We start from the raw sequence: 15,067 nt of genomic DNA on the forward strand, positions 1-15,067 counted from the left end.
AGAGAGAGAGAGAGAGAGAGAGAGAGAGAGAGAGAGAGAGAGAGAGAGTGGTGGTGCATGCCTTTAATTCCAGCACTATTGAAGCAGAGGCAGGCGGATTCTGAGTTTGAGGTCAGCCTTGTATTATACATCATACATTCTAGGATAGCTAGAGCTACACAGTGAGACCTTAACTTGACTCCCTCCCCCTGCCCAGAAAAAGCTAGAATGGTGGTGTGGATCTGTAGCACCAGCTACTAGGAAGACTGACAGGAGGATTACTTGTACTCAAGAGTTTAAGACCAGCCTGAGCAATGAAGCAACCTTGTCTCCAAATACAATAAGGGCTGGAGAGATAGAGAGGACCCAGGTTCAGTTTCCAGAACCCACATGGTGGCTCACAGCCATCTGTAATGCTAGGGGATCTGATGCCCTCCTTTGGCCTCTGAGGACACTAGGCATGCAGACATACATACAGATAAAATACCCATAACATGGGTGTCCTCCTTACTGGCGAGCTGGGCGTCCACACCTGCCTTGTTTAAGTACCTGCCCTGACTTCCTTCAATGATGAACAGTGATGTGGAAGGAAAAGCCAAATAAAACCTTTCCTCCCCAGCTTGCTTTTTGGTCATGGTGTTTCACTGCAGCAATAGAAATCCTAACTAAGATACCCTCCAAAATAAAGTGTGTGTGTGTCTGTGTGTCTGTGTGTTTGTGTTGTATGTGTGTGCATGTGCACACTCACAAAAGCTTGCTCCCTCACACTGGGATGCCTTTGTAGTCCAGAAGAGTGCATTGGATTGATTTCATGGAACAGGAATTACAGTACTTGTGAGTTTCTTGATGTGGGTGCTGGAAACCAAATTCAGGTTCTGTGAAAGAACATTAAATATTCCTAACCATTGAGATATTTCTCCACTCCCTAAATAAGTGATAGCTGGGTATGGGAGCAAAGGCTTATAAATCCACTACTTGGTAGATCAAGGTAGGAAGATCATGGCTCAAGGTCATCCTATTCTGCATAGCAAGACCTTGTTTCAACATGCAAATGTATACACATGCAGTTTTCAATGAGATGTAATTCTGAGTAGAACTCCAAATGTATATTATAGTATATTTCTTTTTCCACATGTGTGTATATGCATATATGCATGTGTGTGCGCATGTATATGTTGTGTGTGTGTGAAGTTTATGAATGTGACATGTATACAGACATATATTGGTGAGGTGTGGCATGTATGGAGGCCAGAAGAGAATATCTGGATTCCTGCTCTATTACTCTTTGCTGTATACCCTTGAGACAGAGCCTCTCACTGAACCTGGAGCTGGACTGGAGGCCAGTAAAGCCCTAGCTATCCTGTCTCTGCTCCTGACAGTGCAGGGTTACAGGTGAGTGTTAACACCCAACTTTTTACACAAGTGCTGGGGAGTCTAATGCAGCTCCTCATGCTGATGCAGCGGGCACTGCTGCCCACTGAGCTGTCTTCCCAACCGTTTTGTTTTACTAAAATATTAAAACACCTTTATTTGCCTTTCTTCCCTTCCTCCTTTCCTCCCCTGGCCCCACCTGAGGTTTTTGACTCCCTAGAAATCAGCTGGAATGTGGAGAGTCATGTGTTCCTCTGATTGTCCCAATCCCCCATGCCTACCCTCCCGTTCTGTTTGAGCCTGCCAGACACATGACAGTGGCAAGGTTGCCAGTGCAGACCACTGCAGAATGAGACAAAGCCCTGTGCCTTTTGCTAGGAGGCATTTGGCTGTGACATACTGGCATATGAATGCAGAAAAATATCTGTGGTGTCTGGAGGGAGCATATGTTTTATGTTTCTCAGGTTGAGACAAAGTCCTTCTAGAAAGCAATTTTGAGTGCTGGGATATAGCTCCATTGGTAGAATGATTGCCTACCATGCACAATATGCTGGGTCTGATTGCTAGCACTGTGCTATCTAAATTGGGCATGGTGGCACATACAGGCCTGTAATCTTAGCACCTGAGGGAGGGGTAGAGGCAGGAGACTCAGTAATTCAAGCCATCCTCAGCTACACAGAGAATTCAGTGCCAACCGGGGATACAAGAAACCGTGTCTTTAAGAAATGACTGGTTAGTGGATTTGTGCGGGGTTAGCAATCCCTGTTCCTCGCCAGCTCCGTTAGCCTCATCGGATTTCTTCTGTGGGTTCCTCTTCCACAGAGATCAAGCTTCTGCTGGCTAAAACAGAGATAAAAAGATTATTCACTAGGGTAATGGGAAGTCAGGAATCTCACCACTTGATTCTTTTGCCTCTAAGGGGAAACAAAATGACTTTAAGGTAATAATTCTTTAATTTGATAGGCCTTATGGTCAACTAGGTTTAGCAGTTTAAAACCCACCTGGGTTTTGCAAATCATGGGAGCAATCAGATTGGCAGTGTCTCACCTCAGGGCTATACAAGGACGGGCACGTAGGAATGAGAGGAACAGGTTTAAACCTGATTCAGATAATTAATGAAACTGTCTTCCCTAGCAACCACGAAATCTCCAGGCCAATCAGATTACCCCAGCCTTTCAGTACCCGTGTGAACCCACACTCAAGGAAGCTGGCTAGGCCAGGCTTGGGTGGGGCAATCAAGTCCTGTGAAGTGCAATTTGAGGGCCTCAGGATAGGCTGCCTAGCCAGAAAAATCTCCTCTACTGGCTTGTCAAGGATAACTGCAATTTCACCAGCACTGAGTCATTTATCTTTTGTTTCTGTGGCTGTCTTTGCCATCTCTCCCTGAATGTAGTGGTCTGGGATACATGATTCCCTTAATCTTCTCTCTTTAAATGAAACAGGTTCAATTAAAGCAGCTTTAATCTTTTGGGTAAGCCACAAACTCAGTTCCACTTTTTCCTATCAGGCCCCTGTGCAGCCCTTTGCCTATCCCAGTCCAATTCTGTTTGTTTAGATAGGAAGTAAAGTTTGAAGTTGACGAGAGATAGGATGGCCAGAAGCAAGGGCCTGGAGACCAGCAGGCTTTGCCACATGGATTCTCTGCACTGCCAGGACTGGGTGGGCCTTGGTCTGGGACAGGATGGCATATGGAGGGAGATGCTTAGCGTCTGTATGGACTCCTCTTCTTGACTTGCCCCACTCACCTTGCCTCTGATATCTATTCTTTGTCCTCTTGCCCCCTTGGTCATCCTCATTGTAGGTGGTCTCCTGCAGGAAGGGCATTCTCGTGAGGTGTTCCTAAACCAGACTAGAGGTTTGCCACCCACTTTCAGTCCCTCTCAAAGGCTGAGGAGTGGCAAAAGAGGAAGGGGCTGAAGATTCTTCAGCTTATACAACTGCTTGGCGCAGACCTGGAGACCCATTAATGAGAAGCCAGCCTGATGCTACACGTGTGTGTTTAAAACCTTAAACCCCTCCCATCTCTTCCTATTTTTGTGGCTACCAAGAGATGACCAGAACCCACTTTTGCATGATCTTGCCTTCAGGCATGCTTTATCTCCCCAGCTAACTCTTCTAGACATTTCCCCCTACCTCAAAGTAATGACATCATAAACTCCCCCCAAAAAGAAACTCCACATTATTATTTTTTCTTTTTGAGGCAAGACCTTATGTAGCTAAAGCTAGTTTTAAACTCCTGAGCTTCCTGCCTCCACCTCCTGAGTGCCAAGATTGCAATCACGTGCTATCACACCCCTGACTGGAAACCCCATTCAGTATTTTTTTCCTTTTTCCATGTGTGTGTGTGTGCGTGTGTGCTTGTGTGTGTGTGTGTGTTTGTGTGTATGTGCAAACACATGTGTGGCCTGTGTAGGCCTGATTGGTTTTGATTGTCCTTCTACTTTATTCCTTAAGTCAGGGTCTCTCCAGCAAGCCCAGTGCTTGCTGACTTGGTTAGTCTAGTCAGCCAGCTCGCTTGTAGATTCCCTGTCACTGTGCTCTGAGACTGGAGTCACAGACAGGCTGCCATGCCTACCTGCCATTTATGTGGGTTTCTAGGGATCTGAACTCAGGTCCTAATGCTTGCACAGCAACCATTGAGCAGTCTATCCAACTCTCTGAACATTTACAAAGTTACTTATTTTACGTGTATGTGGCTAAGGGTATGTATATGCACCACATGCATGCAAGAGCTGGAGGAGGTCAGCAGAGGCTGTTGGATCCCCTGGTCTGGAATTACAGATGATTGTGAGCTGTCTTATGATCACATAGCTGTAAGGAGTTAACGTGTGAATGAAAACTATGTGGCCTTGTTTGGCACATGCTCAGTGCTAATGTGTTTGCCCTTATTATTTGATCATCGTTGCTGACAAGAAAAAGCATTCCTTTCTTCTGTGGCTATTTGGACTTATTCTGAGATTCATTTTATAACTGAAAGCAATGAATTGAAAGAAAAGAAATAGCTATGAAACACTTACTCAACCAAACTCTTTCTGGGAAAGCTGTGATTGTTTTTTGAAAACTGTATCATTTCTGACTAATCTATCTGAAATTTTGGAAATGCATGATAATGAGGAATCAGGGATGGGACTAACCTATGTGCAGTTTTTTGATTGTTTATTTTGAGACAGGGTTTCTTTGTGTAGCTCTGGCTGTCTTGGTTACTCTGTAGACCAGGCTGGCCTCACACTCAGAGGTCCTCCTGCCTCTCCCTCCTGAGGGCTGGGATTAAAGACGTGTGCCACTGCTGCCCCGCCCTGTGTGCAGCTTTTTAGAGCCTTAGAAGTTTCGTGTCATTTTAAAACAAGATTTATTTCTATTTTTTGTTTTTTTCTATTTTTTTTTATTTTGTATTTTTCTATTTTTTGTGTAGCGCCTGCACATATGCATTTGCACCATATGCATGACTGGTGCCCAAGGAAGTCAGAAAAGGGGCTGGATCCTCCAGAACTGAAGTTATGGGTATTGTAAAGCACTACATATGTGCTGCAAACAGAAAGAGCAAGTGTTCAATCTCCAGCCCCTACTTTTTTTTTCCTTCTTGAGACACAGTTTAATAGCCCAAGCTGGCCTAAAATTGAATGTGTAGCCAAGAATGGCCTTGAACTCCGGATCTTCCTGCCTCTACTGAGGCAGCCTCAGTGCTGAGATGACTTGAGCGCACTACTGGGCCCACATGAGAAATTTCCTAGGATAAAAGACTGGAGAGATGCCTCAGTGGTCAAAAGTGCTTGACTCCAGTCATGAAGACCAGAGCTCCAATCTTATGTAACAAACCAAGTATCCCTACAAATGGCCTGTAATCCCAGCAGTTTTGGTTTTTTTTTTCTCTTTCTTTTCTAATTGGTATAAACAAAAACAATGGAAGGGCAACAGAATAATCCAAACTACACTTCATGTGGTTTCCAGGAGAAAATGCAGGTTCAGGAAGAGACCCTGCCTCCCAAGTAGAAGGCAGAGAGAGAGATGGAGAGGTCCATCCTGCACCATCTCCAGGCCTCCTTGAGTGTACATAGGCTTGCACCCCTACATGTGTGCACATGCTTACACAGACCAGACACAACTAAATACATCTCTAAAATAATTTGCTAGAATGCTAGGGAAAGAGTAGCCTGTAGAAGCTGCCCCCACTAACTAAGTTCTCCATGAGCTGGTTTCCATGTTGCTGTCTGGTAGATTCTGGCTATGGCCAGGAAATCCCAAGGCAATGCGGTCTCTCCTTTCCGATAGGATTCTTCCATCCAGAATGGAGATGACCCTTGGTTGGAGGTCTACCTCATAAGTCTTCAGGAACTCCTTGTGGAGTACAGCCTACTGGTTGTATGTTCTGCTCTATGACATTTAACTTAGTGCTGGACAGAGAGAAAAGGTGTCCTGTGGACGATAACTGACCAGTTTGTTGGTCCAATAAAAACTCCTCTTTCCTTACAGGATGTTCATAGTGTTGAACATAGTTCTTTTTTTCTCTCATTTGTTCCTGCGAAGCCTTTGAGGACTGGATCTGGTGACTGATGAAATTTATGTGACGTTCACAGAAAGATGGCTCTGCTGTCTTCTCTATAGCCAGAACTTCCAGGCTAGGGTACGAAGGGGCTGGGAGGTTTGCAGGTAATTTGGGAAAGGTGGCGTCTCTGGTGTTTTTGTGCATATCCACAGTATACACTTGAGAAATGTTAATCCACAAGATGGGGTTGAGTCACTCTATAATCATCTTTATCCTTATCATTAGAATACAGTACAACCTTCATCCCTGGACTGCAACGACCAGAATAAACCCAAGGAGGCTATCAACAAAGCTGGGGCAGCGTCAGACTCCACCCCAGATGCAGGTGAGTGAAGTGGTGGGACTGAAAACAGGACAGCCTTCATTATAGAAGGGATGTATGCAGAGATAAGGCTCAGGAAAGCACCAGCAGGTGTGCTGACTTCCTGGGCCGTGGCTATCCATCCTGGAAGGAGCTGGCTCAGGATGCCAGCACCCTGGCCTGCTCCTGGCATTCCAGGACCTAGAAATTCAAAAGCTTCTCTCCTACCTCTTTTTAAAAATATTTTTATTATTTTTAATTATATATATGTGTGTGTGTGTGTGTGTCTGATGTCTGTATGAGTATGTGCATTTGAGCACAAGTGCTGGTGGAGGTCACAGGCAAGAGGCTTAAGTGCCCTGGAGCTGGCATTATAGGTAGTTCTGTCCTCAGCAGGAGCTGCAAATTCTTTTAACTGAACCATCTCTCCAGCCCCCATGTTTTTGTTTTTGTTATTTTTGATGCAAGGTCTTCCTCTGTACTCTAGACCACCCCAGGACTCACAATGTAACCCAGGCCAGTAACTTGAAATCTTCCTGCCTTCTCTTCCCAAGTGCTGGGTCTACAGACAGGAGTCACTATGTCTTAGTTACCCTTCCATCTCATATGAGCAGAGAGAGTGGTTTTCATCTACTGCTGTGAGGGGAATGCTGATAGACCTTCTCTTGTGAGGGTCTCTTCTGTGAATAACACAGTGGGGTCTGAGGAAGGTGCAACACACATTTAATCCCAGGATTTGGGGGCAGAGGCAGGTAGACTCTGAGTTGAAGGCCAGTCTGATCTACAGGATGAGTTCTGGGCCAACCAAGGTTAAATAGATAGAATCTGTTCAAAAACAAAACAAAACAAAACAACAACCAAAACATAGACTGAAGCGGCCATATCACATACTGAGGACAGGTTCCACCGTAACCTCTCTTTCCCCATAAGCTCACAAATGTAATAATACCTCCACAGATTTGTGGATTTATCTTCAGGTTCTTTCCCTCCCTCATTCTCTGGGTAACCTTGGGGGGCCTGCTGAATCCCAAGCCCATACTCTTCCAAGCACTTCTGAGGTGCCCAGCACTGGACTCCATCTCTTCCTGCTCTGACCCCCACCCTCCTGATTTCTGTGCTAATTTCTGGTCACCACACAGGTCGCCCACATCCTTGACATCTCTGGTGGCTGAGGTTTTCTTTGCTGACTGCAGTCACCTCCTGCCTTCCTGTCTTATTTTTCTTCACTGCTAGAGTAGTAGGCTCAAAGAGCGTTGGTTTAAAACAAGCACACATGCTCGATCAAATGGTGTTACTTTATTTCTTTAAGTTCTCCAGTGGCTGGTGACTTTTAGGGTAAAGTTCATGTTCTTAGCACACAAGATGGTTTGTGATCCAGTTTCTATCTCTGTGCCCTTTGTTCCCACAGGACATCTTTCATTCCACCTGTGCTGGAGTCTTTGCAGGTCCCCAAGCCATGATGCCAGGCCACAGATCTGGTCTTCATGATCCTTCCAATGCCCTGCCTTACAGTTTATTATTATTATTATTATTATTATTATTATTATTATTGCTTTTAGCAGGACTGGGGTTTGAATGTAGGGTCTTGGGGACATGAATAAGCCCAAGCCCTCTGCTACTGATCTGCAACCCCAACCCTCTTTTTTTTTTTTTTTTTTTTTTTTTTTTTTTTTTTCGAGACAGGGTTTCTCTGTATAGCCCTGGCTGTCATGGAACTCACTTTGTAGACCAGGCTGGCCTCGAACTCAGAAATCCGCCTGCCTCTGCNCTTTGTAGACCAGGCTGGCCTCGAACTCAGAAATCCGCCTGCCTCTGCCTCCCAAGTGCTGGGATTAAAGGCGTGCGCCACCACGCCCGGCCCCCAACCCTCTTTTTATTTATTTTTTTCTTTTGAGTCAGAGTCTAATTAAGTTCTGGCTGACCTAGAACTTTTAATCTTCCTGCCTCAACCTCTTCAGTGGTTAGGATTTCAGGCTTTCCTATCAGTCTGTCCTCTGAGTTTTTGATGATCTCTCCCTCCATTCAGGCCCACCTGAATCTCAAAGACCCTGTTTCCCAGGATTCCTGGACATATTAACACCAGCTCCCACACTGCTGGGCTTCCACTAGACTACATGAGGCAGGGGGCTGGGGTGGGGGTGGGGGTGGGCGGGGCAAAGAATGCTCAGCAAACAAAATGGGCAGAAGATGGCAAGAGCTGCAGGCTGGCTACTGGGCTTTTGTGGTAGACAGTGCTCGTGGGAAACCGTTTGGTTTCTTGTGGTATTTGCCATCCCAACAAGGTGCTTGTTTCTGTTTTCAATTTGTTTTATTATTGTTTAAATGTCTTGAAATTTAAAGGGGGTTAGGATCAAATCTCTTTCCCCAAATAACTCAAATACTGAACAAGCGTGAGTTGGTTCTCTCTTCCTACTACGTAGGTCTCAGGGATCAAAGTCAGGTCCTAAGTCAGATATTAGAGCAATCACCTTTACCCTCTGGCCTATCTCACCAGTCCCATGTGCCTTGGACTAAAGTACAGGAATGTCTCTCTCCCTTGACTGTGAATGCTTCCTTAGAATGCAGGGTCTCGTGCACATGCAACCTAGAAACTAAGTTGTGCTGGGCATGGTGATTTATGATACGAATCCCAGCGCTGTCAAACATCACTTGACAGACAACCAGATTGTCTCATTCCAGACACCTGGCTTACCTGGCACTGCCATTTGCCTGCAGATCACAAGAGGGTTTTGGCATTTCTCTGAGATCTAAAAACCAGTTTGAGTACAACAGAGCTTGCTGTTGGTCAGCAGTGGTCAGTGGTTTTGGTAAAATAGCAGCAAGTCAGTCCATTTACGTGGAGCTACCTGGGAGCCCGGTCAGTCTGTGGCTTCAAGGCTAATGGCCATTTGGAGGGTGAGATGCTGGAGTGTGGAAACTCAAATTACAGCTGAGGCAGCCATGCTCCTGCAGACCTAGTCGCCCTGCTTCAAGTGCAGCGGAGCAGCCCTGAAGCTGCCAGGCTCTAGGCCCATTTCAGCACTGTAACATGTGCAGGCTATAATTTGTTTGCTTTTTCTTTCTGTTTGTTTATTTTTAGACGGAGGTGGGGGTCTTCCTGAGTAGCTCATATTGGCTTGGCGCTTGTGATCCTCCTGCCTCCCCCCCCCTCCCCAGTACTAGGATTACAGACAGGCATGTGCTACCACACCCAGTTCATTTTATATTTAAGTGCCTGAGTCATACTCACACGTGAACTTGGTAAAAGCTTTAAAATAACCTTTTAAAATACCATTTTAACCTTTTTATTTTCTACTAAGAGCAATTTAACCCAGGGCTTTGAAATTTCTAGGCAAGAACCCTACTATTGAGCTATATATCTCTCATCTTTTTTCTTTTTTTTCCTTCCCCCTTTTTTTTTTTTTTTTTTTTTTTTTTTTTTTTGAGACAGAGTTTCTCTGTGTGTATTCTTGGCTGTCCTGGAACTCACTCTGTATACCAGGCTGGCCTCGAACTCACAGAGATCCACTTACCTCTGCCTTCCAAGTTCTGGTGATTAAAGGCACATACCACCACCACCACCTGGTTCCTTTCTTTATTCTTTTTCTTCTTACCTTTCTTTTTCTTTTTTCTCTTTTCAAAAGTTCTCTTGGAATCCAGGCTGAGTTGATCTCAGTATGTAGCAGAGGATGACCTTGAGGCTGGCCTCAAACTTGCTGAATTTGCAAGGATGGCCTTGAACTCCCGATCCTCTGCTTCCACTTTATGAATGCTGGGATTGCAGTATGAGTTGTCACACCTGGTTTATTCATCATGGGCATTGACTTCAAGGCTCTATGCATGCTGGGCAACCACTTTACCACCCTTCTCCCAAGTCCGGTTTTTAACTTTTTACTTTGAGATAAGCTTCAACTAATATGAACTCATTCTGTAGCCCAGCTTTGAATCTTTCTGCCTTAACCTCCCAGGTAGGTGGGAGTGCAGACCAATTGCAGGTCTATGATACTAGGTCTGCTTTAACTGTTTTTCTTTTTCTTCTTCTCCTCCTCCTTCTCCTTTAAGTCTATTTATTTTATTTGAGAGAGAAGAAAGAGGAAGTGAGACAGAGAGGGGAGAGAGAGAGAGAATTATGTGTGCACCTGCTTCTACATGTACTAGATACATGCCCAGTGTCCTTGGAGGCCAGAAGAGTTACACACAGCTGTGAGCTGCCTTTTGGGTTCTGGAAATTGGACTTGGATGCTCTGGAAGAGCAGCCAGTGCTCTTAACCTCTGAGCCATCTCTCCAACCCCTGACTTTACCCTTTTGTGATATTCACTTCAGTGACATTAAGTATCTGCCTGTGCTTTGGGATCCTCACCATATGCTACCTCCAGAACTCTTGCCATCTCCCTCAGTTCAAACTCTATAGTCATTAAACACCAACTCCCTATTCCCATTACCCAGCTCCTGGAAACCACCTTCCTTGGTGTGACTCTGTGAATCCCATACCTCATATCAGTGGACTCTAAAACATCTGTTTTTTGGGGTCTGGCTTACTTGTAGTAGTGTTCTGAATGTTACAGCACATGTCAGAATATAATCACTGTTCTATATTAATAGTAGTTTATTTCACGTATTTGCCACATTTACCTGCTTATCTGTTGATGGATATTTAGGATGCCTTTCTACCTTTTGTGAATAGTTCTGCTATGAGCACTGATGAGAAAATATCTCTTTCAGTCAAAAATTACATTTACTGATGGGCCTGGTCATGGTCGTGCATACCTCCAATCTCAGTACTTAGGAGGCAGGGGCAGGTAGATTTATGTGAGTAAGAGGACAGCCTGATCAACATAGCAAGTTCCAGGCCACCCAGGACTACATAGTCTGAGTCCTTGTCTTAAAACAATTTTTTTTTGCATGTGCCACAATGTGTCAGTGGACATTGGAGGACAACTTTTGGGAGTTGGTTCTCACCTTTCACTGTGAAGATCTGGAGGACGGAGTTCAGATTGTCAGGCTCAGCAGCAACCTTCTTTATTAGCTGAGTCATCTTGGCCCTGCACCCACTTCTTTTCGGTATATATCCAGTAATGGAACTTCTTGATACGGCCCCTAGCTTGTATCAGGTGAATGTTATAAAGATGTTTGAACGTTACAGGAGATGTTTGAACACTTGCTGGGAAAGTTCTCCTACCTCCCCTACCCTCTACTGTGGTGGCTCACAGATTTTTGTCTTCATAAATGTCATCTTGTTCAGATGAACAGGTGCAGAGCCCATCTTTTACATTTGATATGCCGTTAGCAATTTCCCCCATTCTGTCTTTCCATCTCTATAATACAGTCACTTTTCTGTGACTACCACAACGGTCCTGATTTGAGCTCCTAACTCTCACCCACACTATGACAGTTGCTTCTGTGTCTTGGACCCTCTGGTCCTTTTTATATCATAGCAACAAGATTGACTTTTTCAAAACATTAGTCAATCAGGCCAGCTTATTCTAAATATCTCAAAAAATTATGTCATTTACTACTTATAACTTTCTGTGACTCTCCTTCTCACTGTGGAACATAGCTCAAGGGCTAGCAATGATTTAAGACTTCTACTTCTACAGCATCTGGCTCCTGCTCTCCACCCCTGATCCTTTGCTGTTCTTTGATTTGACAATCAAATTCCTTGCTATGAACTATGCCTGGAATGCCCTTCTGCTTGGGAAATTCTTCTCTTGGTGAATGTCACCTCACCAGAGAGACCTCTAACATACCTTTGATCCTTCTTTGCAAGCCCCCACCTTCTCTCCATTCCTCTCCTTCCTTTCTCACTGTGACTCTCCCTATGTAGTACAGGTTGACCTTGAACTCACCTCAGGACTCCTGCCTCAGCCTCTGGAGTGCTGGGAATTCAGACAGGAGCCACCTCAATGACTACCACCTCTGGCTTTTACTAATTCCATATTCTCCATTTAGTCCGTGTTCCCTGATACACACTAATACCTACATTTGTTAGCTTCCTTCCCCTTCACTAGAATGTAACCTTTATGATGTTTTTACTTTTTTTTATTTCCTGTTGTAGCTTTCTTAATCTATAAACAACAAGATGGAGACTCTTGATATTCTCTTCTACGTGTTGTTCCATTTGGTGAGCTATATTGGATGCTGAAGCAGTAGTTCATTGTGAGTTCATTTGAGACCAGTGGAGGGTGCATAATGAATTCCAGATCACCCTAAACGACAATGTGAGACACTGTCTAAAAAGTGGTGAATGAGCTGGGCAGTAGTGGCAGATGCCTTTAATCTTAGCACTTGGGAGGCACAGGTAGTCAGATTTCTGAGTTCAGGGCCAGCCGGGGCTACAGAGTGAGTTCCAGAACAGCCAGAGAAAAACAAAATATTAAAAAAAAAAAAAAGTGTGTGAAAAGTGTGTGTGGTGTATGCCAGCCCCATGTTGTAGAGCGCACCTTTAGTCGGGACAGAGGCAGGTGGAGTAAGGAGTAAGAGGCCAGTCTGGTTTAAATATCAAGTTTCAGGGCAGCCAGGGATACACAGTGAGTGAGATCTTGCTTCAAAAAAGGAGTGGAGGTGGCTAGTGAGATGGATCAGTGGGTAGAGGTGCTTGGTGCTAATTTTGATGACTTGAGTTCAACCCCCAGGACCTACATGGTGGAAAGAGAAAATGGACTCCTGCAAGTTGTCCTCTGACCTCTGCATACATGCGTGATATGTATGTACTAATCCTGTACACAAATAAATAAATGTAATAACATTTTAAAAACCCATTTGGACACTGAGAAAATATTCTGTTACTGCCAAACCCAGAGCACTGCCAGTGAGTATTAGGAAAGACCTCACTCTGCATATCCTGACGTCTGTACTCAAGGCTCTCTCCGCTGCTGGCTTTCTGTGGAGGCAACCTAAGAACCACACTTCAAATCCATCCCATTTACTTGCTTGATTATTTTTTCCTTCACAATTTTCTTTTACATGTATTTGAGAAAACATGGCTTTTATTTCATTTTGATTACACCGTTCTCTTTGTTTCCTTTGAGAGTAAACTCCATAAAGAGACTTTGGCTGTTGTTGAAAACTGTGCTTCTGGCCCTATGAGAACAATGCCTGTCATTTAGCGGGCATCTAGTCGACCTTGGGGGTGGGGAAATGATCTGAGTGCTTCCCTCCTTTCAGGTGCTAGCTATGGAAAGTCCTTTCATCAAAAATGAATGCAGGAGGTGTTGTCAGCCTTAGGTAATGGCTAAACTATCAGAGGCTTCCCTTGGTGGAGTGACATGCCCTTAAGTGTCAGAGCTGGGACCTGAACACAGATGAGTTGAATACTTCTCTCCATTCATCCCTGGCTTTGTCACCAACCAGCCAGATGGGGTCTAGTAATGAGTTTATCATGCTATATATAGCTACACTGCAGCTTCCTTTTCCTCCCACTCTCCCTCCTTTGATGCTAAGGGTGGAGCCCACAAACTAGGGAAGAAACACTTAGTGAACCCCACCCACCAAGTGCCTCTCCCTCTCCCTTGCCCTCTCCCTCTCTCTCTCTCTCTCCTTTCCTTTCTTTCTTGTTGTATTTATTTTAAAATTTTTATGTGTACTAATGCTTTGCCTGCACACAAGCATTCAGGTACCTACTGGAGACCTGAAAGGAAGTTGGATCTCCTGAAACTGTAGTTACAAATGATCGTGAGCCCTGGTAGCAGCTTTAAAAATCCCATCTTTCTGAGCTGTTTTTCCTTGACCTGATGTTGTATTGAACATACCGTGTAGATCTCTCTGATGGGGACACAATTTCAGGGCTGGCTGATTACTTAGTTGTCTTGGTTACCCGGTCCCTCTTGATTTGAAACAGTAACAGAGGCCTGATGAGGTTGATCACCCCTGACTCTTGGGTGGTTCTGAGCTGTGAATGGATTGATTCATGAGCCTGAAGCATTCTTTTGGCAAATCAGAAGTTCTGATGGCCTCTCACTCTGCTTGCTCTTGTCAACTAGTGGCCCTGTGGTTCTGGGCTTTGCGGGGGGGGGGGGGTCTCCTGTATTTGGGTACAGATCACTTTTAGGAGGAGCAGATGTTAGTCCAGTTCTGACAGGCCATCTCCTGTTCTTCTTTCTCATCTTCCTCCTCCTCCTCCTCCTCCCCCTCTTCTCATTGTTTCTCTGTGTGTTTCTGCATTCCTGGCTGTCCTGGAACTCACTTGGCAGACGAGGCTGGCCTCAAACTCAGAGATCTACCTGCCTCTGCCTCCCGAGTGCTTGGATCAAAGGCATGGACCACCATCACCCAGCCAGGCAGTGTTTCTTGGTGTGGAAATCATGGTATTTCTAAATGTCTTTGAGGTGTTCAACTACACAGGAGGATGAGTCTTAGGACATAGTATATCTTCATGTTCTGGACAGTTTGTCCCTCTCTTTCCTCTAAGTCTCTTAGGGGTTAAGTGCAACCAGGAAGGAACAGGTCTATTCTGCATATTCCACACATTCAGAATAGGAATATTTCCTGTTCACAGGGACTGGGGACAATCTGAATGATGGCCCAGAGATAAAGGCAGACTCAATAAGGAATGAAAAAGTGACCTCACCTTGAAAAGAGCATGAGCTGGTGAGTGGTGGGGAAGATGATGAGGCAGGAGAGTAAGGACATAGCATGAAAGATCTTGCTTTGGGGCATGGTGATATACTCTGTAATCCTAGCACTTGGAAGGCTGAAGCAGGAGGACTGCTGTTGTTTCAAGATTGCCCTTGTCTGTATAGTGAATTCCAGGACAGCCAGGGCTATGTAGAGAGACTCAATCTTGATAAAAACAATCTTACGGGCCGGGCGTGGTGGCGCACGCCTTTAATCCCAGCACTTGGGAGGCAGAGGCAGGCGGATTTCTGAGTTCGAGGCCAGCCTGGTCTACAGAGTG

General features: G+C 45.0%; 1 protein-coding gene across 2 annotated transcripts in view; it reads left to right on the forward strand.

Moving 5' to 3' along the window:
• The window catches only part of Ahnak (AHNAK nucleoprotein), an 86,517-nt gene that overhangs the window by 40,551 nt on the left and 30,899 nt on the right, over window positions 1-15,067 (forward strand). For both annotated transcript variants that reach the window (XM_029472476.1, XM_021151887.2), the window contains exon 5: window positions 6,119-6,218. In XM_029472476.1, the coding sequence (XP_029328336.1) occupies window positions 6,119-6,218 (100 nt within the window). The remainder of the gene's footprint in view (window positions 1-6,118; window positions 6,219-15,067) is intronic.

Source organism: Mus caroli, chromosome 19, assembly GCF_900094665.2.
Source record: "Mus caroli chromosome 19, CAROLI_EIJ_v1.1, whole genome shotgun sequence".
NCBI classification, from domain to species: Eukaryota; Metazoa; Chordata; class Mammalia; order Rodentia; family Muridae; genus Mus; species Mus caroli.